The sequence below is a fragment of the Sinocyclocheilus anshuiensis genome, unplaced genomic scaffold (genome assembly GCF_001515605.1).
Source record: "Sinocyclocheilus anshuiensis isolate Anshui unplaced genomic scaffold, SAMN03320099.WGS_v1.1 scaffold183, whole genome shotgun sequence".
NCBI classification, from domain to species: Eukaryota; Metazoa; Chordata; class Actinopteri; order Cypriniformes; family Cyprinidae; genus Sinocyclocheilus; species Sinocyclocheilus anshuiensis.
Window position 1 is genome coordinate 1,810,939 of NW_015548309.1, and position 22,040 is coordinate 1,832,978.

General features: G+C 38.8%; 1 protein-coding gene across 2 annotated transcripts in view; it reads right to left on the reverse strand.

The window, feature by feature from the left end:
* Positions 1–22,040, reverse strand: part of LOC107656325 (ELKS/Rab6-interacting/CAST family member 1-like) — a 298,875-nt gene that overhangs the window by 184,151 nt on the left and 92,684 nt on the right. For both annotated transcript variants that reach the window (XM_016444117.1, XM_016444118.1), the window contains one exon: positions 13,289–13,449. In XM_016444117.1, coding sequence (XP_016299603.1) covers positions 13,289–13,449 — 161 coding nt within the window. The remainder of the gene's footprint in view (positions 1–13,288; positions 13,450–22,040) is intronic.

The window sequence follows — 22,040 nt, forward strand, 5'->3', positions numbered from 1 at the left end:
AAGCTTGAGATGGCGGAAAAGCCTGTGATGTATCAGAAGTTTTCCTTCCTTGAACTATGTGCCAAGTCAGTCCAAGTGCATCCCTAAAATACAGGACAGTATTCAGTAAGCCAAATCTTAACAAGACAAGACAATCCCCATTGGCGTGGCCCACTCATCGTTGCCCCTCCTTTGGCATCCGGGACATAAAGCAAAAGTAAGATTCTTTAGGGATGAGTGGATGGAAGCAGACCCCCAGTGCTAGGGTGGTGAATTTATCCCTTTCACCTTGAGATGGCAGGCAGCAGATTTAGGATGCTGTTCTGTGGGATGGGGGTCTGACATCGGGGAATAAATAAATAAGCAACAGCGGAGTGCAGGACTGTCTGAGATGACTCGGAAAGCCCTCGCGTTCACTGTATGGAATGCATGAGTGTAAATCTCACACGCCCCGATTATTCCAACACACGTATATATCATTATACTACATTCACCTATGCTGGACAAACAATGTCAAAGTTATCGAATATGGACTAAGAGCACTAGGAGCAGAGAGAATAAGCACATTGAATTGATGCTTATACTGTAGGCATTTGCCTACACTGTTAAAAATAAAAGTTCCTTATTGGCATCCATGGTTCCATGAAGGAACTTAATCATTCCATTGCACTATAGGTTCTTAATAGGGAATAAAGGTTCTTCAGAATATTAAAATATTCCACACGCTAAGACAAAAGTGTTTCTTTTAATAACTGTTCACTGAAAGGTTCTTTGGAGAACCAAAAAATGGTTCTTCTATGGCAACGCTGTGAAAACCCCCCTTGGAACCGTTATTTTTTAAGAGCGTAAAGAAAATTTAATGAATGATTATAAAGATGTACACTGATAATTTGCTCACAATGACACAAGGAACATGTTTTAAGAGCATAAATTGGATCAGTTTTGAGTTTCCTAAATATGGATAACCATAAGATAAGATAAGATATCATTGTCATTCATCTCAATGACCATGTAACTAATCACTGAGGTGTTGCAGGAAAATGATGTTATGACATTATGAGTTGTGATGTGAAATACAAATCACATGATGTACTACAATATAACGAAATGCTGTGAAATACATGCCTGCTTTTGAATGACCATCAAAGCCTGAACGCTACTTTTGAGAGTCAATGCAGTAATGGTATCTTCCAGCAGGCTAACTGGACCCGGCTAACCAGCCAAACCTTGACCCCTTGGGATGGGTCCCGTGTGGGAACATACTGTACCACAGTTTAAGAATCACAGGGCTAAAAACCTAGCATGAAATATGAAACAAAATTGCTACTGTTGACCACCACCACAATTCATTCCTCCACTCAGTATCGAATACTCAAGGCTTTCGTAATTCACAAGGAATTGCTTCCAAAATAACAACAGTATTGATGTCAACACCGCACAATGAAACGACAGGAGACTCGCTTGGAGGCTATCCTTTTACACAGGTACAACAGGCCTCTTTCAGCTGAGCAACATCTGTCTCCGTCTAGCACAGTTAAGAAACCCGAGGAGCCCAGCAAACACGAGAGAGGATTAATTCATTTTCCATTTTGATACATTACCCTTTCGATTAGGGCTATGAGTCCCGAATCGCAATGGAGATTCATTCGCTGCTGCACTTCGATTAATGTGAGGTCACAGCGGGCTCCCAGTTTTCCATCAAAAACAACCTAATATTGACGCCACTGTGGAGGGAAAATTATCCTCCGGTTGCAAATCAGAGGAAACTTATAAAAGCCGCCACCGGGGTCTGTTAACATGAGCTTGCTGAGAGATTTATTTAGCTGTATTCAGATCAAGTACAATAATCGTAAATGAGGGACAGATTAACACGCATATCAGCCGTGCCATGGATAATGAACCCGTTGCTAACCAAGTGAAATGAAAACAGAGAGAGGGGAGAAAAAAAAAAAAACCTCGCTCATTTGTAAAATCAATTTTCCCTTTCGTAAATCAGACATTTCTGAGAAATCCAGAGGGCTCTTGTCTCTCGTGTCACATGATAAAACGGCTGATATGTATTCCATTCTCTTTCCTGCGCACAGCTTAAGGCAAGCACAGGGGACCAGGGAGTGCTGCGGATTCATCTCGGTTTAAAATCCCGCCGTGATTTCAGGCCGTGAGTCAAAGCGTGTCTCAATTCACAGGCCTGTCGATCTGCAGAAGCGCACGTATTGGGGGTGACGGCTCGACTTGAGAACTGCCCTGGGTCCGTTCACATGCCGTTTCTCAGCTGTATGCATGGCAACAAAGACCAAGAGATTTTAAAGAGGAAACAAGCCTGTTAGGCAGAATAAATCTGTATTTTTTTCTAATTAACAGTGCTTGCTAAGCCAAAGGGATTTGAACAAACCTCTAACTCCAAGCATTAAACATTGGCCTGTAACTCTCCCAGCACAATTTGAACAATAAACATTAATAATGCCCAAAATTTTGCAGGTTGTTTTAAAAGGAAATGCATATTTGAGCTTTAAAATTAATCAGATTAATGATTTTCAGTAAAGCTGGCAGAAGCAAAAATCCCATACATTTTGAAGGAGGAACTTGAACCATATTTTGAGGCTAAAATATTACAGGAATTGGGCCTGTAAGCAACCATCTAGCAACCACCAAAAAAAAAAAAAAACTATCAATATATAGCAAAACACTGGCAAGCACTGAAAATCCTAGAAACCACATAACAACACTCTGGTAACCCCCTAAAATCCCTAGCAACCACCTAGCAACACCCTAACAACCACCCCAAATCTCCTATAAATAAAATGGCAACAACCTGGCAAGTACTGAAACCCCTAGAAAACAGATACCAACACTCTGGCAACCCCCAAAATCCCTAGCAACCACCCAAAACTCCTATCAATACATAGCAACAGCCTGGCAATCAATGAAACCCATAGAAACCACATAGCAACACACTGGCATACACTAAAACCCCTAGAAACCACATAGCAACACTCTGGCAACCCCCAAAATCCCAAGCAACCATCTAGCGACAACCTAGCAACCACCCAAACCCCTAGTAATACAAATATACATAAAGCAATATAAACTAGACAGCAAATCTCAACTGGTTGAGCGTTTATTTCATCACCAAATGTAAACCACCATATCGCCCAGCTCTAACCTGCTAAATGTGGACTTCTACTGTACTTTACTGTAATTTACCATAAAGCTGCTCTGAAACATTGTGAATTGTGAAAAGTGCTATACAAATAAAGCTGACTTTAAAGTAAAACTCTTGACACCCCACCAAAACCAAGTTTCTGAAATTCACAAGAGGTTCAGAATACAGTACAGTATTCAAAACACGAGTTTCACAGTAATTATGATTTAGTCAAATATCTTAAAGCACATGAGTTTTAAGCGTTTGATCTGTTAAAGCAGTTATAGTATGGTTATTTGAACTCCAGAGGGCTCATGGGGGAAAAAGAAACAGGTTGACTGGGAATGTTGAATGTCCTCCGCTGTTCCATCCACGATTCTTATCCAATATATACAGTGAAAGAAAGACACAGAGAACCTATAATGTATGAACTCGGGTGCCAAACAACCACTCACTCCACAGTTAATTCATCTGCTGTACGGCAGAATGACAGGATGTGTATAAAACGATGGATAAAGCCATAGCCTCAGCAGCTAATACATTAATGCAAAGAAACGGCTCCGACCACAGATCCGAACGAAAATGAGAGTTACTATGATAGCAAACGTGTGAGAGAAACGTGTGGTTCAGACATAAATTCACAGGGTGCGCACGGAGGTCCTTTGGCCACCGTCCACTCCTCCGTGTTGTGTTTGGCCTGAGTGGCAGCGTTCACTCCATTTCCCTCTCTGCTCAGAAGTTGGCAGCACTCCTCAGTTTCATCCCTCTTTCATCTTATCAAGCACCTGCCTTCAACACGAGGCCGTATTGCTCCACAACACCCCTCCCTTCATTCCCTCGCTCTTCCTGGCATCTCTTCGCTCCCGTTTCCGACTGTTTAATTATGCTGTCCCAACCTATCACCTTGAGCAACATCCCCCCCTGGGCAGCAGCCTGCGGACCACCGCGCCAAAACAAATTGCCTCAGGAGCAGGTGTGTGTGGACAGGAGGCACAAGCCAGAAAAACAGAGCTCACAGTATGTACGGTGTGTGTATATCAGTGGTCGAGTATTTTTCATCTATAAATAAAGAAAGTAAATGAGCTCTTGGACATCGACAAAGCTTGCCTTGATAACACGCCACCTATAACAAGTTTGGTTATCCACTAACAACATATTTGGAAAAAAATAAAAAATAAATACAAATTCTGTCAAGGTGCTGGAGCTGTGAACCTCATGTCTGAGCACCGTTTTCCTAACGAACAGCAGGGGAAGCTCAGCACATGTCCAAAATTATAACAGAGCATGCTCCAGGTTAAAAATAGATTTGACTCATCACTTCAGGCTTCTGGGATGGTATCCTGCCACAGAAAAAAAGGAGATGAAAGCTTTTTAAATTTGGATGTGGCAATTTCACTTACTGAAAAAAAAACTGATATAAAAGACCAAAAAAATTCACTAGCTAAAATTTCTCCAGTACATATAGATACACTTAAGACATTTGAAAAATGTTACTATATCAGATAGAATGACAGAAAAACAAAGAGGATGACAGTCTAAACAGACATTAGAATGAATGAATGACAGAACAACAAAGGATAGATAGAGATACAGAGAGACAGACAGACAGACACAGACAGACAGACAGACAGATAGATAGATAGACAGATAGACAGATGGGTAGATAGATAGATAGATAGATAGATAGATAGATAAGATAGATAAGATAGATAACATAAGATAGATAAGATAGATAGATAGATAGATAGATATTGTTATTAGAATCTTAAATGCCCATATACTTTTGGAGATAATTTGTATGAAAAATAGTAACACATATTTGAAATAAGGTCATAGTATATAGCTGGCAGACACTACAGTACTTTCATTTTACGATGGAGGTGATTTTAGATGACAGTGATTTAGGATGGAATAGAGGATATCTGTGGATGGGCTCAGCCAGTGCCCATTCTGAGAGTATGGCTGAGCCGGTCAATATGATTTATTTGCGGACAGGAGCTGCCAGCATGAGTTCCTCGCTTCACCTCAGCACTGATAAGACGTATGGATATATGCATCCCTGAGTCCCGACCTTGAGCATTCCCAAGCCGTCAGAGTGGAGCAGAAGCGGAGGAGTATGCGAACGTTTGCATTTGAGAAATACATTTTTCAGCCTTCCCTTTCAGTGATAGCAGAGGCTATGCTGTAGCGTCACTTTCTCCATTTAACCTCTGTTTTTTTCCTTCAAAGTTGTCGTTGTGAGTTTTCCAGTTCACCCTTTCAATTTCAGAGCATGATTTATGGGGCACTGCTAGAATCTCGACAGGGCTAGGATGGAAAAGCCAAACACTTAGACGAGTTAAAGTCCTTGAACGCTCCGACATACATACAAGCTCACATAAACTATAGCTAATCCATTACAGATTAACCTCCGAGAATATCTATGCGTAAAAAAAGTCTGCATGTTTTTCTGAATAACTGGAATAAATAAACACAGCTGGAGTGACAGAGGTGTAAATTCACACCTCCAAAACTGTCCTCAGATGTGGCGTAATGCTGAGATCATCCTAAGGATCTCTATGGTGGTGGAGAATCAGCGATGGCTGTTAGCGTGAGGATGTTGGTGATTTAAGTGCAGCCTTGGTTCTCAGTCAGACAGCAGGAGTTCCCTGTAGAGAACAACTTGATTTATTCCTGCCAAACCAAACGCTGACATGAGGCACAAGAGTCTCCTGAGCAGCCGTCTACTACAGTGCAGAGTACACATGCAGTGTATCTACTTTATGAATCAACCTCAAACTCACCCTGAATCTTACTCGGAATGTACTTGTATGAATTCTGAAAAATTATTTCTGACTTGTTTAAACATACTCATGCCTTTCCAAACAGATATCACAGGGTGTTAAGTAAATATCCCATTTCAAAACAAGAACATCAACAACAACAAAAATGGAGACAGACTTTGACAATATAAATAGTGCAATATAAATAGTCTGTAAAACTTATATTACTATTTACCAAGTCCTTTGAATCCATAAAATAGCTCTGTATGAGGAATTTAAAAGTTTATTCACTGAAAGTTCTAAATATTCTCTCAAATTTAATTTGCATTTTCAAACATTCCCAACCAATTATAACTAATTAAGAGATGTGACAACAATGGTGTCTGCCATCATCCTGAGATGAATGAACATGAACATCATAAAAGGAAACTTTAAAAACATTAATTTCTATACACTCTCAGAATAAAATGGCAAAAAAGTACCCTTAGGGGTACAACAGCTTGTGACTACGGTTCCCTTACAGTACCCTCAAAAGGACTTCTTTGATCCTTATTTACTCCTAAAAGATTCATAGTAGTACCTTAAGGGTACATATTATAAGTACTAAGGTACTTTTTAGGGGTAGATAAGCTACAAAGTTGTCCTTTTAAGGGTCCTGACCCAGTGACAAGCTGCTGTAATCCAAATCCTGCTCCCGGAAGGAAATTTACCGCAGAACGCCTGCCTGAACATTTCTAGTGATCCTGAAGACCTTGATTAGCTGGTTCAGGTTTGTTTAATTGGGGCTGGAGCTAAACTTTGCTGGAAGGTGATCCTATAGGAGCAGAAATGGACACCCTTGACCTAAAGATACAGTTTTGCAATTTATTTCTGACAGTGATGGTACTTTCAAAGTCTGTGGAGCTTTTAAAGTCTGAAGAAGCTTTATCATAGAAACCAAGACAATAAATAAAAAATTGCAAAATTTTTGTGTCTTTTTGAATCTGAATAACCTCCCAAAGTCACTATTTATTGTAATTGCATGGAAAAGAGCAACCAGCACAATTCTGCACATATTTTTATAAAATTTTTTTTTTTTTTTTTAGAATTCTCTCCGCTTTTAAATGTTAGCTGTGGTTGCTACTAAGGCAAGCCTATCTGAAGATAAAGTCTCTAAAGTTGAGGTTCCTGTAGGACAAGAGAACTGTCCTATCACTGCTGGTTTAACAACGAAAGATTAAGCCGCTCTTAATGTGATGTAATGATAATGGAACAAGCAGAAGACCCCAGAGCAGCAAGGAACGTTTGATGTGATCTGTCTCGCCGTACAGCGGTACCACCGGTGCACTGTTTTCTTTAAGCACCCTTGACATTTACAAAGACGTTACGTGCGTCTTTGCGCTTTCCTGACATTTTGCTGGATTATGGCTCTCGGGTACATGAGCAACGGGGTCGAGACGGGGAGGGCCGAGGCCATTATACGCTGTTTAAAGTCTAATCGCTGCAGGGCCCACTTGGCCTCTCACACACGTCCAGCCTCATTGGCTCCATGCTGTAATAATCCGTGTTCACATGCTCGCTAAGATCTCCAGGCCAGGGCTTCATGGCCCCTGACTGCTCCAGCCTTCTTAGAAGAGATCATGTCAGATTCTCTCTCTCTTACCACCCAGATGCCAAATCCGCCCCAGCGCCCCTAAGAACGTTACATCAAGGCTGCCAAGATCGGCTTGCCTGGGAGAATTAAGTCCGCTGTGTTATTACACCCATTATGGCAACTAAATCATACCACCCCTTGAACTTGCCATTTTGTTTTTTAACAAAAGCATCATTCAGTACAAGAAGGTAGCATTCACAGATTACAAATCTACAAAGGCAAAGACTTGGCGATTGACATCTTAAAACAATAAAAACAAGGCAGTGGGAAAAATAAAATCTTTTAAACTTCCTCGAAATCTTCTTTTGATGACGCTAATGGGTGTTTTATACTGCATACCTATCAAGCCCTATGAGGTGCCAACATTTTTTCCCCATCTCTCATTTTTGCTTTGTTCAGTCTAAGTGAACCAAACAACAATCACTTTAAGCCACACAACAAACTGTGAATCAGTTGTGTGAACATGAAGCATTTTTGGGCTGAATTGTGTTTGGGTTTCATGTTGGACCTCCGCAGGTTTGTTTTCTAAAGCATTCGTCCCTGTAATAAGCCGACCGTTCTGCTCCGCTCCACGAAACCAGGGTGCTAAACAGGGGCAATTAGCAGCTTCACCCACCCTTCGAATAGAAACTTTGTGGGCAGCCGATAACCTTGCCATCACCCCGTGTCAATTTAAACACCTTCGAACATACTCCTCACATTCCTGCGCTTATGCTCAAACCTTATAATTGGACTCCCACTAGAGATGAAAAGCTCCAGCCGTGACATGAGTGGGGAGTTGTTGGGAATTTTTAAAAAAAGTGATATTGATCTACTACAGCAAGGGCAAGCGGCAAACTGCTGCAGGTTTAGCAAGAGTCCACAGACCGCACGCAAACCTGTACACAAAACTGAACAGCACTTTCTTACTCTGGCAAACTCTAATCTGATTGGCTTAATGCAACTTCCGTGATTAAGGGTTATAAGCTGAAACAAACCAGTGATTTTCTAAAGTTTTCTAGGCTAGTAGCATCAAATCTTCAAAAGATATTCAGAGTTTCACTTAAGACACTTAATAAATATTTTTGAATGGCATATTACACTTCGTTGTACTGTTTTATGTCTGTGAAATAATAATTGCTAAGCCTTTATTTTAATAAATACTTTTCACCACTGTCTATTATTGTGGTATAATTTCAGATAAACCCGCTCTGAAAAGCAGTGTTGTTCGCCAATAAGAATTAAAATGAAATTGTCTTTTAAATTCCTCTTCAGTTCTTAAGATTGTATTGAGGAATCAAGCAAGACGTAGAACTGCAACTTGAATTCAATTATGAAGAACTAGAATTATAGTAAATTAAAATTTAAAGAAATGTAACTCATTTTTAACTAAAACGGCAGCTTGACAGTCGTTTGAAAATTGACGAACAACAGGTAGAATGATATAATGTTACACAGAATGACAAATGGATAGATTAAGTAAACTCCACTTTCAAATCCAACTTCCTGTGTTTTGTGGCCAATTCAGCTTAAATTCACACTCCAAATGGAGCCAACTGGCTTGGCACTTTACATGCTGATCAGATGGTCTCTTCCCGTCTAAGTGGGTGGGGTCTAATCGTGTGGACCAGACCTTTGCAAAACTAAGCAAGAGCTTGAGTTTCACAGTAAGACCTAAGTTAAGAACCATGCAGGTGGTGACAGCTCTTTTCAAGTCCTAAAACATGGACAAGTGGCTTAATGCCTTCGAGCGAACATCTGAGGAGGGCCTCTTCATCAAGATCAACCCCTCCATCATCATCCACCTCTCAGGCTGCCGCTCCAAAATGTCCAGCACACCCAAACAACAGCAGAAAGAAAGTTAAACATTTGTTCAAAGGGAGACGACTGATGTCTGCCTTGCGGTCGCACTTTACTGAGCTGAGAAAACCTGAGGAAACCACATCAAATGGAGGAACGCTGGGATATCACCACAACTCATATCCAGCGGTACGGGGGCATTTAAACTGTACTAAATGGAGAGGAAACATGAGGATGGGATGGTGTGCTGGAGATCTCATTACCGCCTCAACCCATCGCTCTAAATACTCAGCTCATTCCACAAAACAAGCCCAAATGTAAGTACCACACTGCGTACAGCACAGTTACGTTCATAAACCTTGGCGCCAACACTGCTTGAATCCACCTCTATGCATTATCAAAGAACCCCATTGACAGTTCATTTGGATTTTAATTGAGCGATGACCTCATAATGGTCTTTTCTCACTGCTGGTTACATTCAGTGAGTTTTATCTGAATAATGACCGCATTGTGGTCTTCATTTGCCTTAGTGGTTGACAGTAGATTTTAACTAATAACAAATGAGCTATTTGTTGTCTAAACTGTAAATTAAAGCCCTTAGAGGTCACATTTCATAAAGTTTATCCAAATAGCGATGAATTCCCTCATTTGCATTTGCGTATTTTCAAATATGGTGCGTGAAGATGCATCATTCCAGATTTGTCAATCCAACAAACACCATTGTTCTTATGCACTATTTTTCTAACCAAATATCAGTTGCACTTTCACATATTCAAATTTCCTCAGTTTGTCCATTTCAAATTGTGCAAATTCAAATGGCATATTCTGCATATCATAAGACTTGGAATATAGATACTTTTCTTATGTTTTTTCATCAATTTTTGAGCCTGACAGCCCTTCGCGACTATATGCTTTCATTGTTAGGAAAAAAAGCAGCATGAACATTCTGCTAAACATCTGTTTTTGTGCTGCACAAAAAACAAAAAAAAAAAAAAACATGCAAGTCTGAAACAACATGAAAAGGAGTGAATGATGACAATTAGCATTTAGGAGAGAACTATTTCGTTAAATTCAACTTTAAAAAAAGGCAAGAACACAACATACACAAATACAACTAAGACTTCAGAACATTTTGAGAATGCCCTTTGCAAACCGTAGGGAACAGAGTTTAGAAAGAGTGGTAATTCTGCCTTTTTTAGCTGCTGAGGATGGAGAACCATCCCAAAGGGTCGATGTCTCCACACGGCTGACTTTAAACTGTGCGGTCGGAAGTTCAGCCCGAGGAAATAAATAAATAAAAAGTCTGTGACCTCTGCGTCTGCTATTTTGTGTTTTTCCTTCAAAATTTAAATGAGTGGTCCAGTTGGTTGTCTGCTGCCAGCCGGCAGGGCCCCTTCAACAGCGTGAGTCTACTTTCTCTGGCCCCAACCGCATTATGTTCATCGCCAAAACAGATCGAAGACCACACTCTCCCTTCCATCCCTATCAGAGCCTTATTTTCACTCAAATATGAGATTTTTTTGTAAATGTGTGGTTAGTGAGAGGCCGGTGGAGATACACAGAGCTCCCTGTCTCAGTTGAGCTGAACTTCTGCTTTCAACAGCCAAATTTGGATGCAATGGGGCCCTGCTCTCATCCTCTTTCATATTAAGTGGCAAAATGATCTTTATGGGAATCAGCATGCAGCATTAACTCAAACACATTACACCTGGATAAAGACTCCCATCATCTCTCAGCTTTCTCTCCATCTTCTTTTAATGCTAGAATCCATCATAACTCAAGCATGCAGGCTGACTGACAATCAAATCACCACACCAATCTGGAAAACACAGAGAGTCCTTGAAACTCCAATTCTGACTCATTTTTCTGCAACCACGACTATTATTTTGAGCTCACTTGATATTCAATCTAAACCAATAGTCTTGTGAGGTCAATATACAGTAGAGGATGTTAAAGAGGCAGAAAAATAATGTCACAGCCTGTGATGGAAAAATAACCTTATAAAAAAATATTTTTAGAGCCAATTTTTGTCTATTCAGTGTTTCATCTCTCCAAATTATCTTCAACTGGGGGATATATGCAATTCATTACATGTCATTCAATTAATTTTAAATATTTTTGGTAACACTTTACAATAAGTTTCCTTAAATATCAATATGAATTAAACATCATGAATTAACGAAGAACAATACTTTTATAACATTTATTAACCTTAATGGCAATAGCTACATTTTATTTATTTCTAAATAAAAAGAAAAAAATATTTCACTTCATGCTTTCATTTTAATTTCTAAAACATTTCAACAACTTAAATGAACATTTACGTATTAAGAAAGAACATTTTATTTTTTATTTAATATTTTTATTAAATTTATTGTAAAGTGCTACCAAATTTTAAATAGATAAATTGAAGGCCTAACCCCAGTTAGAGTTGAGTTGACACAACTCTCTTTTAAATGGACCGTGAGTGTCAAATGTAAAGATACATTTCTTCAAAAACTGCATACAAGAAATTAGGAGAAATTCCAGCATGGAACTTGTATAAACTCTGTAAGGCAGAAGACAAGGTCTTTTCTCCAGGGCACCAAATCCATCTCAGTGGAGCCACATTAATTTGACAGCAAGAGGGCCTCTTTTCTGCAACTCAGACTGCAGGGATCCTTCACTGAATCCTGATTCAACTATGGCATGGAGACCTTCGACCTCCTATATTCCTCTAGTACTCATCTTTATCTAGAGTCAGGAAGTGCTCAAAACACTAAAGCAGTACAGGCACTGATAAGAAAAAGACTGAAAGAGAGAGTGAGAAAAGACAAGAGAGAGTTCAGAGAATGCTGTGGGAGAGAAGAGAGAGAGTGAAGGGTTCTTGGATTCTGCTGAAGTGATCTGTTGGAGAGACGAGTCTGCAGAAGCTCAGCGGAGGATGAGGAAAAGCCTGAAATAAAGAAGCACTCAAAAAGCCATTCAGCCTCCCAAGAGCACACAGTCTCTCGAGGCCTCTGGCCTACCTTCTGCATTAGGAAAAAATCATGCCTGTATGCATGGACCATGGACCAGGGATTTTCAAACTGGGATCAGAGGACCCCTAGGGGATCCACAGAAAAGTTAAGGAGTAAAAATGTAAAAAATAATCATAAGTAAATAAATAAATCATATCTGTTATAAAAACCATTTGAAAATTACTTGAAATAAAAGAATCATTAACTGAAATAAAATATAAAACAACTTTATTTTAGCTAGTTGCCAAGGCAACATTTCTTCTTTTTATTTAGTTTACCTTGATGTACTACAATAACTAAAATGAACTACAACATTTTTAAAAACTATAAAACACTAAACTGCTAAAAATGACAAAAGAACACATCAAAATGACTAAAACTTTAAGAACAATTAAAATGAAAAGAGAAAATATAAAAATAAAATCTCATATAAAATATTAATGAAAACTATAATATAATAGTATGCAGAATGTGAACTGTGCACATTATTACATAATGCACAATGTTTCACACATTATTTTTTTTAAATAGTATGGAACAAAGTGAGAAAAATAAGAAAAGAAAAGAAAAGAAAAGAAAAGAAAAGAAATGAAATGACATGAAATGAAATGACATGAAATGAAATTTTCAAACATTGTTGGGGGTCCAATGCATCAAAAAGTTTGAAAACCCCTGACCTAGACCACGAAAATCCTTCTAACAATGATTTTGTTGGATAATTTTTCTACTGTACTTTTAAGATTAAAATATGAGAATGGCCTCTGTTATGATTGGCTAACCCCTTTGCAAGTAAAACGAGTAACAATGTCCACGCCAAGTTATAATAGGTCTGTACTGGTAATGATGGAATATGTCTACATATTCCTTTCAAAAGAGCAAGAAAATGCTGTTAATCATAATATATCCCTTTAAAAAAAGCATCAATAGCTCTTTAAGATGGCAGTGACCGCTATATCAGGCCAAAAGGGGTGAAGGACAGGCATAAAGGTCTTACTTCATTTCCAGCACTTCCTCCAGGTGCTTTCTGCGCTCTGCCCTCAGTGTGGTCAGGTGAGCCTCCTTCTCCGCCAGGGACTGCTGGGTGGACGACAGCTTGGCCTTCATGGACTCCAACTCTTGCTTCACCTTTTCCATGGCGGCCAACAGCTCCTCCATCTGTGCATGCAAACACACACAAATAAACATGTTTGTGCTGATGAACAACAAACAAGCATTAGGACAAAACCATAATCCTAGCGAAACATGCCTGATAAGACAGAATGTAAATAAATATGTTGAGTGAACACACAGCAGGCCAAGAGCGAAGCTCACAGGGACACAAATGGATTTGTGCACAGAAAATTAGATGGACAAAATGAGTGTCCAATGCAAAAATAGTAAAGAGATTCATATAATAGAGAGAGAACGGGTGAAAACAAGACCAGTGTGTGAGTGTGTAAGAGCGTGTTACTCCAGTTATATTACTCCAGTTATTTGTCATACATCACATCCCCAGAGTTATTTCGCTCCGGTTTGTTTTTGAAAAGGTGGATGTTCTCCGTTCCTGACTGTGATTTTTCTTTCTTCCTCTCCCTCCGTTTTCACACAATGTTTATAACTCCGAGTAACAGGAGCGAGTGAATGAGGAGGATAAATCAAATAGCGTGGCAGGTTTATGTATTCCATGGAAGGCAAGGTTTAGCGACTTGGCTCAAAGCGGTTCTCACAGACTCCTCGACTGCTTGCGGTTCACCCCGGGTCTCTCTGAAATCTCTGTGCTCGCAGGAAACTGCGTAGACCTTGGGCGGAGATCTGTGCAGTCTCCTTCATCTTTTCTTGGTGTTTGTCCATCCTTCCCTGCTCTGCGTTTCATCAACTTTTGTTCCATCCATACTAGACACTTAGATACATAGATTCAAATCCAAAAATAGTTCACTAAAAATTCCTTTCGATCTTCACAAAAGATGCAAAATGAAGTGGTTCATATGGCTTGTGTGCTCGAGAACTCGAGATCCAGATTAGTCCGATTAGTCTTGAACGAATCATTTGGACCAGTTTTGTGAACAGGATTAACGCATTAATTGAAAAGATCATTCAGAAATCTGGGAAGCTAAGTCAGTGAGTTGAACTCAAAAACCAGATCAGTGTGATTCACAAATGAATCATTCAGATCAGTTTTGTTAAAAGGATCAACCAAAAGAGTGATTCATTCGCAAATCGTGCAGTAAAGTCAGTGAGTTGACCTTGAGAACTGGATCAGTCTGATTCCTGAAAGGATCATTCAAATCAATTTTGTGAAAAAGATCAAATGATTGATTGAAAAGAACTGCCTCCAAATTCATTCACGAATTAGCCATCACTACTTCTTTCATGAACACGTCAATTTGTGCAATAGCAGAGGTTTTCTGTAAATAATTACTTCAGTTCTAGTTGTATATCTTCAAAGAAGTAGGAATATAGCACACAAGTCATGCAGATTTTGGATGACAAGGGGGTGAGTAAAAGATTAAACTATTCCTTTAATGCATTCATTCTTGAGACATTTACAGAGTTTCATTGCACTGACACCCAACACTGTCCAAAGACATGATTATATGTTTTCTCATGATCTGTGAGCACTGGAAATGTTTTTCAGCAGAATAGCTGGAGGCAATAAGCAGAAACACCACAAAAACTGAGATTTAGCTGTGATAAGATAATACCCTTTGGAAAAATGAATAAATAAATAACAGAACTGTATGTATGTGAGCACATGCTCTCAGCAGTGCTGCCCTCTGGTGGTCGGAGGTATTGCAGGATGTGGGAGAGCGTTCAATCCAGCTGTCATCATAAGTCATCTGCTTAATGTACTACACCCAAGCCAAGCCTAGTGAACAAGCTACCAAAACCCGCTCAGTCAAATTTACTGCCATCTGCTTTCCTGTCCCGCTCTCATATGCTCTCATTTGTCTTCTCAAAGCATACCAAACTCACACAGGGTTGATCCGGAACAGCAACGAACAGGTCGTGACTAAAACCTGAGGATGATGGTGCCTCCCATGGGCACACGATATCCACCGGCAAATTCCACCTGACGGGGTCATGTAAGTGAGGGCTCACTGGAATGGATTATGTTAAGATGTAATGCATGTCAAATTAAAAAATAAGAAAGAGGAAATCATTATTCACGTAGAGACAGGCCAGGCTAGCATTTCTTTGACTCAAATGGAGAGCACAGGTCACATCTTAGAAGAATGAAACTGGCGAGAGTCCGAGTGGACATAAAAGACGGTAATATTTTTCACAGATACAACGAAAAAACCTGCATGCCTACTTTCCCTCTCGGGAGATAACGTGAGATAGAATCGAGACTGCATGCCTCAGGCCCCACAGTATAAGCAGAGGGAAATATTTAAACGCTGGCAGCATCGGTTTCACTGCCTGTGGCAACCCTGGGGTGAGGGCGGGGCAACAGGGCTGTCTGTTAAAACCAAGCAGCCAATGAGAGGTGAGGAGAGGGGGATGGAATGGAACCATGAGAACTTTGGTGCATTCAACAGCACACAAAAATCTCAACGAAATCTCCCACTTTTGTGTTACCACACATACACATACAGAACGACGGCAGAGCAGTTAACTAATGATTCCAGGATGCGTGAGAGCCGATATAGTATCACCGTGCCTGGAGGGGAGATATGTGAACTGACTCCATCCTCAGCGACCAAACATCATCTGGAACGAATGGATTCGAATGAATTTACAGTGTGCTCGGTCAGTTTTACTGTAAAAGTATTTAGCAAGCGCTGCCTGGAGCCAAATTCTCAAAGCCGTTGAGTTAAGTCATTCATTAGGAGATAATTAACAGATTTTAAAGGTCTGACTAATGGCCTGGCAGACCGATTGAAGGTTAAACCTCTCACACAAACTCAAAAATGTGTACAGCCTACATAAGGCATCATGGAAATTGCAGTTCCTAGTACTCTAGCATGTGGAATCGAAAATTGGTTCTTATTCAGAACCGGACCGGTTTTTAAAAATATATATATATCAGATGATTTTCATTACATCCAGTTCTATGACGTCCTTCTTCCATTAATGCTACAATTCTATGAATGAATACAGTGTTTAATAAATATATACTGCTACTGAATCTAGAGTTCAAAAAAATTAAATAAAATACAAAAATGTTAACAATAATATTGCTTGTTCTTTAATGGTAAAGGTTTTTTTTATTTATAAATATGATCCCCTTCATAAAATATAAAGACAGGAATTTATTTTGTAGTATACAGACATTTATTCTGTGTGGAAAAAAATGAAATGATCAAGACAACATGTGCTGAAGTCATAAATGATAAAAAAAAAAAAAAAAAAAATTTTTTTTTTGTTTTGTGTCTAAAGCTTTGAAGTCATCGATATGCAAAATAGACAGACATTTATTCTGTGTGGAAAAAAATGAAATGATCAAGACAACATGTGCTGAAGTCATAAATGATAAAAAAAAAAAAAAAAAAAAATTATTTATATATATTTAATATATGTAAAATATTTAAGTTAATAAATAAGTTATTAAAAAAATTCTAACCAATATTACAATTCAACAAATTCAAGTTTACTTTCATAGTGCTTTTCAAAATAAATATGAACATAATCTATTTTACTCAGACCCCCTTGCAGCTCTTAAGGGAGCTTAAAAACTCTGAATCAGTAAATGTTTTAGAACAATTAAGGTTTTTTTGTTTTATAAATAAAAAAAAATTCTAAAAGAATTATTAATGAGATTAAGGAACCAGAAAAATTTTGTGGAATCGGAACCTGAAATTCCTTTCATGTCCCATCACTAGAGTTTGCTTAAAATTCTCTGAAAGAAAAGCAGAAAGATTAAAACCAATGCAAACACTGCTTTCAGCAGACTTGCTCGTGCTGTTGCCTTCTCTGATGGAGGAATGGATGGCAGTTTGTGTGTGTGTGTGTATGAAAGAGCAAGGTGGCATGCAGCGCTTGTTTTCTCAGGGGAGTACAAACTAACCTCAGATGTTAGTCAAGTCGCAAAAAAACGCTGCAGTGAATTATGACACCTCGGGTGTGAAAAATTGAGCTCTTCACTGGGTGATGATAACACCACTTCCTGTCTCACACTGGGAACGTGAACCAGAAAGGCAGGAGGAGTACAGATCAAAGAGTTTGAGATGCACATCCTTTAACTGATCTTCACAGTCCAGCTTCAGCCTCTGCAAGTGTTTTTTCGACTTGGAGTAATTGCTCACATCAGTTGTGACGTACCGTCTATGGAATTGATAACAGTGATTTTCTCCTTTTCGGTTTAATTTAAGGCTGAACTGCTCAAAACCGGTGTCAGAAACAGCCCTTAGGGAAAGGACGAGGATTTGTCAGTGATCAAGGAGAAGAGTGATAAAAAGAACAGGAAAAGAGGGAAAAAAGAAAGACTGAAGCAGGGTCAGAGGGGCTGGAACAGATGCCTCTTCAGATGAGGGAATGCACGTGGAAATAAGCAAAGAATGAAGCAGTGCGCTGTATAGTTGCCTCTTTGCGCTACAAGAGAGCAGAACAAGAGAGAAAGAAAAACAGAAATAGGTAAAATGCAATGCACACAAAAAGTGTGTGCAAAAAAATTAACAAAAAAAAAAGAAAAGAAAGGAAAAGCAATGCCTGTTCAGAAAAACAAAAAATGGTGCTCTAAATGGCTGAAAATGTCAGTTTGTCAAATTGATGAAATGCCTGGAGAAAATAACCAATAAAATTTGCATGAAAATAATAAATGCAGCTTCTAAAAGTAAACAATACTGACAGTATATATGATGGTAACACCTTGATAATTTAATATAAACCATGGTACAGAATAATTACTCATATACCAGTTATTAGTATTTCAAGTTAATCATGCATCTTTTAAAAAAAAAAAAAAAAAAAGTATTACTATACCACGTCCAAAAACAAAGCAAAACAACAAAAACAACCTTACCTCACACCATGCACTGGTACCTCTATAGTACTTTAGCATAAATCATGGTACTGACTGATAGCCATATTTACATACCATGGTATTTGCACAGTACTTCAATGAATACCAAGGCATAAGCAATCATGTAGTTGCCCCAAAAAAGAAACTCGAAAATGATACAAGATATCATGTTCTAAAAACATGGTAATACCACAGTGCTACTTTTGTAAGTGGAAGACCTCGTATTGGTTTGTTATTGATGTGCACTGTGAAGTGATGAGATCACGGTGGGTGTTAGATCAGGGCCTTCTCTTCAGCTCGTGCCGAACTCAGAAGCTTCTAATCACCTCCTGTGAGAGATATCCAGACTAACCCAGATGCTCGGAGCAGAAACATAACACTAATAAAAACTGCTTAATGCAGCAGCGTGCTGTTTTTCTCCTGCTCTCTCTCCCCTTCTCATAATCCATCTCTTCCTACTCTCTCCTCCCCGGCTGCCAAAAGAGCAGCCCAGTCCTCAATGGTGAGAATAAAGCCAATTTCAACAAGCTGGTCTTTGGATCTTGCTGTGTTTTGGGTGCTGAGCTTTGTGTCTGGATCTCAGCTGGTTGGGAATATGAGGAGGGAGTTTTATTTCCCTCTAAAGTTTTATCATAAAAATCCAGGCTGGTTCTGACCGTGGCTTGAATACAAACTTGAGAAAGAGCAGCGGCAGCTGTAAGAGCTATTTATTCTTTGACTAATTTCCATGTCTGCTTTGAGACCTCAGGCTCTGCCATCACGCTGCCCCCTGCAGTATGGAGTGAGAACTGACAGAGAATCTGACTGACTGATTGAGATGTTGACAGCGTGTCTTGAATGGTTCAGGCAAAGAGTGAGTCTAAATGTGTCTAAATTTACACTTTTTTGAGAAAAATTCACTAAAAAATACATTGTCATTCCTCATGCATTTCGACTTAAATCTTAGCCTTTTTTCTCACACAAAGCTATCATGACTTCAGAAGACTATATATACAGCAAATAAGTTTCATAGACCACTTTTATTATGCTTTTTGGTGGTTTTTAGAGCTTGACATTCCCTATCCTCATTCACTTCTATTGTATTGAAAAGAGCAGCTTGGACATTCGGCTAAACATCTCCTTTTGTGATTTAAAAAAGAAAGTAAGTAAAATGGGTTTAAAGCAAATAAATGATGACAGAACATTGATTTTTGGGTCAACTACCTCTTAACTATCAGTATAACTACTGACCGCACGTTTATATAACATGTAGTTACGTGCAGTGGGGAAACTCAACTTCTCCCAGTGCAGAAACAGAATTGTGCTGGACGCACTACATAAGAGTTAAATCAAAACATAACTTATCCTGATAGACAGACGCAAATGAGCATGACTTCCCAATATAATGGAAAGAAAGCAAGGGGAAAGCATAAAATAATGATCTGATAGAGCTCATCTTCAGGGAACAGTCAATAAATTGCACTCTGTCAGTGGTTAAGCTTCCTATTTGGAAAAGTTTGTGTTGGATCAGGACCAAAAGTCACATTTGTCGAACACCCCCATCCAAATGAGAAAAAAAAGGTCACTGAGATGCAGCGAAACTGATGAAAAGCACAAAACTCAAATCATTCCTTGTAAAAAAAAAAAGAAAAAAAAAAGAGAGAAAACATTAATTGTGCCATACCTTGAGCCACTTAAAGCCAGTGTGGCCGGAGTCATGCATTAGGTCATGAGAGCGCTTTGCACAGGCAGTGAGCGATGGAGAAGAAATAGAGAAAAAGAGGGATTACAGAAAAAGCCAAAGAGGAAACAGAGACAGAACAGAGCAAAACAGAACAACAGTTTGAAACAAACCACGCAAAAGGAAAATTGGAAGCAGTGGAAGAGGGGCTAGAGAAAGAGAAAGGACAGTAACCATGGATCCAATGTAACAACAGCGAAACGTCTGAGTGAGAACAGGCTGGGAGCGGAAAAGAGATCCATACAGGATTGGGTCAGGCCGACAGGGAAAGGGGGGGAAGCTTGCGGTGAAAGAGTAAGGGCAGTTTCGAGACATCCCATCATCCCCGGTCAAAACGAGCGGAGAGATTGAGGCTTTCTTTGGTCCACTGCCTCCAGGGAAGGTTATGAAGTATGTCATTTCGCTGCTGAATCATGTCTGGAGACTGGACGTGTATTTTCATGTGGTCTTGGGCAAACGTTTTCACTGGCCCCGCATGAGCGGCTGGTCGCTTTCGTACATCCCGGCCGTAAATTCCACGCTGGAGCGGAATGACTGGTGTCACTGCACACCCAGGGCCCTGTGTAGGAAGAAAATGCCCCCCTTTTTCTCTCGGCAACCACATTTGCCCTTACTAGCACACGACTCATTAAAGCAGTTACTGCAACGGGGGTTTGGCAGGACGCTAACGCTCATGAAAGCATCAGCTAAAATAAGACAGGCTCAGCCGCTAAACAAGCACATTGAACAGACTGAGAAAACATTGTTTTGACACTCCTGAAATATCAATTCTGCAATGAAGATGGAGAGAAAAATTAAAATAGGGGAAGTCTTAAAAAAACGAATTCACCTACAAATGAAAAATGTGTCATCCCTTACTCGTGTTGTTCCAAATCTTCCAATTTCTTCTATGAAACACAACAAAAATTATTTGACTTGTTTGTCATTATTCATTCTTCAATGCTGCAGCTCACAAATCAAATATGCCACAAGTTTGTGGCATATTATATAACAAGACATGCGAGAACCCACACTGATTCATGTATATGACGTCAAACCTGGTGCAAGTGTGCCATTTTAGTGGTACGTAAGAGTTCAACGGAGGGGTTAACGACTTAACTAAGTCTGTTTGCCACACAAAGCTATCATAAGGCTTTAAAAGCCTTGGAGCATTGCATAGTTCTATGAACCATAACCATTGCAGCAACAATTTACAATAAGGTTTAATTCATTAACATTAAAGAATTAGATATCAATTAACAATGAACAACTATATTCTACAGCATTTATTAATCTAGTTTAACGTTAATAAATATACTATTATTCATTGTTGCATGACAGCACAAATAACTTGAAATATCAAAAACATACATGCAACTTTTATTAAATTTTTGGCATCATTTATTTAAATTGTCATTGCTTTCCTTTGTATTTATATGTATTCATTAATTTGATGCGTCACCTGTTGTATGCCTGTTGAGAGAAATTATAAATAAATAAATGTATTCATATATTTATGAATTAACATTAACAGATTAATAACTATTGTAAAAGAAAGACAAAAATTATTAATATATTTATAAATTATTATTAATTATATTAATATATTTATAATTATACATATTTATATTAATATATTTAGAACATATTTAATTAATTATTTACAATTAATTATTTATATTAATATATTTATAAATTAGCATTAACCAAAATTACTAAATGCTGTTAAACTGAAGAAATTTTATATTGTTCTTTCATGATACCTAATGCATTAATAATCTTGACAAATTTTACCTTATTGTTGAATGTTTATTGTAAAACCCAAAAATGCACATGGGTTTAGAATGACATAAAAGTGAGCAAATAATGACAGAATTCCATTTGCGGTGATCCATCCCTTTGGGAAAGATGGAATAATGGTAGCATTTTAGCAGACAACGTTAACACTGACCTGTGTAATTGTCTTAGACTTCATCTAGTACATATGAGAACCCATAGGAACACATGTTTGGATTCATATGTCCACATTTCATTACCTGCATGAATGGAGCAAACAACTTGTAGCTCTTCCATGCACTTTAATTAAACAAGTAAACAGACACACAC